The sequence below is a fragment of the Dicentrarchus labrax genome, unplaced genomic scaffold (assembly GCF_905237075.1).
Source record: "Dicentrarchus labrax unplaced genomic scaffold, dlabrax2021, whole genome shotgun sequence".
In the NCBI taxonomy this organism is placed as follows: domain Eukaryota; kingdom Metazoa; phylum Chordata; class Actinopteri; family Moronidae; genus Dicentrarchus; species Dicentrarchus labrax.
In genome coordinates this window covers 33,332,536-33,335,035 of record NW_026136720.1, presented here as the reverse complement: position 1 = coordinate 33,335,035, position 2,500 = coordinate 33,332,536, and the positions used below count along the sequence as shown (strand labels likewise).

At 58.3% G+C, this 2,500-nt stretch overlaps 1 protein-coding gene across 2 annotated transcripts in view; it reads left to right on the top strand.

Moving 5' to 3' along the window:
• Positions 1 to 2,500, top strand: part of psen2 (presenilin 2) — an 11,899-nt gene that overhangs the window by 3,570 nt on the left and 5,829 nt on the right. For both annotated transcript variants that reach the window (XM_051382171.1, XM_051382172.1), the window contains 2 exons: positions 52 to 119; positions 322 to 542. In XM_051382171.1, the coding sequence (XP_051238131.1) occupies positions 52 to 119; positions 322 to 542 (289 nt within the window). The remainder of the gene's footprint in view (positions 1 to 51; positions 120 to 321; positions 543 to 2,500) is intronic.

The window sequence follows — 2,500 nt, the reverse complement described above, 5'->3', positions numbered from 1 at the left end:
TGGTGTTATTGTGGTAGATCTGTGACGCTCTGTGGTTTGTTTGTGGTTCAGTTCATCCACGGCTGGCTCATCCTGTCCTCCCTCATGCTGCTCTTCTGGTTCAGCTTCATGTACCTGGGGTGAGTCCTGCTCTCAGTCCACCAGCACCAGTACCGGTGTCAGTACCGGCACCAGCACCGGTGTCAGTACCGGTACCGGTGTCAGTACCAGCACCAGTGTCAGTATCCAGTACCGGTACCGGTGTCAGTACCAGCACCAGTGTCAGTACCAGTACCAGTACCGGTGTCAGTGTGGAGGCTGACCGCTCTCTCCTGTTCCCAGACAAGTGTTTAAGACTTACAACCTGGCGGTGGACTACCCCACGGTGGGGGTGATCATCTGGAACTTCGGGGCAGTTGGTATGATCTGCATCCACTGGAAGGGTCCACTGCAGCTGCAGCAGGCCTACCTGATCCTCATCAGTGCCCTGATGGCCCTTGTCTTCATCAAGTACCTCCCCGAGTGGTCGGCCTGGGTCATCCTGGGAGCCATCTCCGTCTACGGTAACTGCCCCTGTACTACTGCCCCCGTACCGTACTACTGCCCCCGTACTACTGCCCCGTACTAATGTCCCTGTACTACTGCCCCGTACCGTACTACTGCCCCCATACTAATGTCCCCGCACTACTGCCCCCGCACTACTGTCCCCGTACTACTGCCCCCGTATACTGCCCTCGTACTACTGTCCCCCGTACTACTGCCCCCGTACTACTGTCCCCGTACTACTGCCCCGTACTGTACTACTGTCCCCGTACTACTGCCCCCCGTACCGTACTACTGCCCCCGTACTACTGCCCCGTACTGTACTACTGTCCCCGTACTACTGCCCCGTACCGTACTACTGCCCCCGTACTAATGTCCCCGTACTACTACCCCGTACCATACTACTGCTCCCGTACTACTGCCCCGTACCGTACTACTGCCCCCGTACTACTGCCCCTGTACTACTGCCCCCGTGCCGTACTACTGCCCCCGTACTACTGCCCCCCCGTACTAATGTCCCCGTACTACTGCCCCCGTACTACTGCCCCGTACCGTACTACTGCCCCCGTGCCGTACTACTGCCCCCGTACTAATGTCCCCGTACTACTGCCCCCGTACTACTGCCCCATACTAATGTCCCCGTACTAATGTCCCCGTACCGTACTACTGCCCCCGTACTACTGCCCCATACTAATGTCCCCGTACTACTGCCCCCGTGCCGTACTACTGCCCCCGTACTAATGTCCCCGTACTAATGTCCCCGTACTACTGCCCCCGTACTACTGCCCCATACTAATGTCCCCGTACTACTGCCCCCGTACTACTGCCCCATACTAATGTCCCCGTACTAATGTCCCCGTACCGTACTACTGCCCCGTACTACTGCCCCCGTACTACTGCCCCATACTAATGTCCCCGTACTAATGTCCCCCGTACTAATGTCCCCGTACTACTGCCCCGTACCGTACTAATGTCCCCGTACTAATGTCCCCGTACTACTGCCCCCGTACTACTGCCCCATACTAATGTCCCCGTACTAATGTCCCCGTACTACTGCCCCGTACTAATGTCCCCGTACTACTGCCCCCGTACCGTACTACTGCTCCCGTACTACTGCCCCCGTACTGTACTACTGCCCCCGTACTGTACTACTGCCCCGTACCGTACTACTGCCCCTGTACTACTGCCCCTGTACTACTGCCCCGTACCGTACTACTGCCCCCGTACTACTGCCCCATACTAATGTCCCCGTACTACTGCCCCCGTACCGTACTACTGCCCCCGTACCGTACTACTGCCCCCGTACTACTGCCCCCGTGCCGTACTACTGCCCCATACTACTGCCCCCGTACTACTGCCCCCATACTACTGCCCCCGTACTACTGCCCCCGTATTACTGCCCCCGTACCGTACTACTGTCCCCGTACTACTGCCCCCGTGCCGTACTACTGCCCCATACTACTGCCCTCGTACTACTGCCCCCGTACCGTACTACTGCCCCCGTACTACTGCCCGTACCGTACTACTGCCCCCGTACCGTACTTATGTCCCCGTACTACTGCCCCCGTACTAATGTCCCCGTACTACTGCCCCCGTACTGTACTACTGTCCCCGTACTGTACTAATGTCCCCGTACTACTGCCCCCGTACCTACTGCCCCCGCCCTGTACTACTGCCCCCTGTACTACTGCCCCCTACCGTACTACTGCCCCCGTACCGTACTACTGTCCCCGTACTACTGCCCCCGTACCGTACTACTGCCCCATACTACTGCCCCCGTATTACTGCCCCCGTACCGTACTACTGTCCCCCGTACTACTGCCCCCGTACCATACTACTGCCCCCATACCGTACTAATGTCCCCGTACTACTGCTCCCATACCGTACTACTGCCCCCGTACTACTGCCCGTACCGTACTACGGTCCCTGTACTACTGCCCCCATACTACTGTCCCCGTACTACTGCCCCGTACTACTG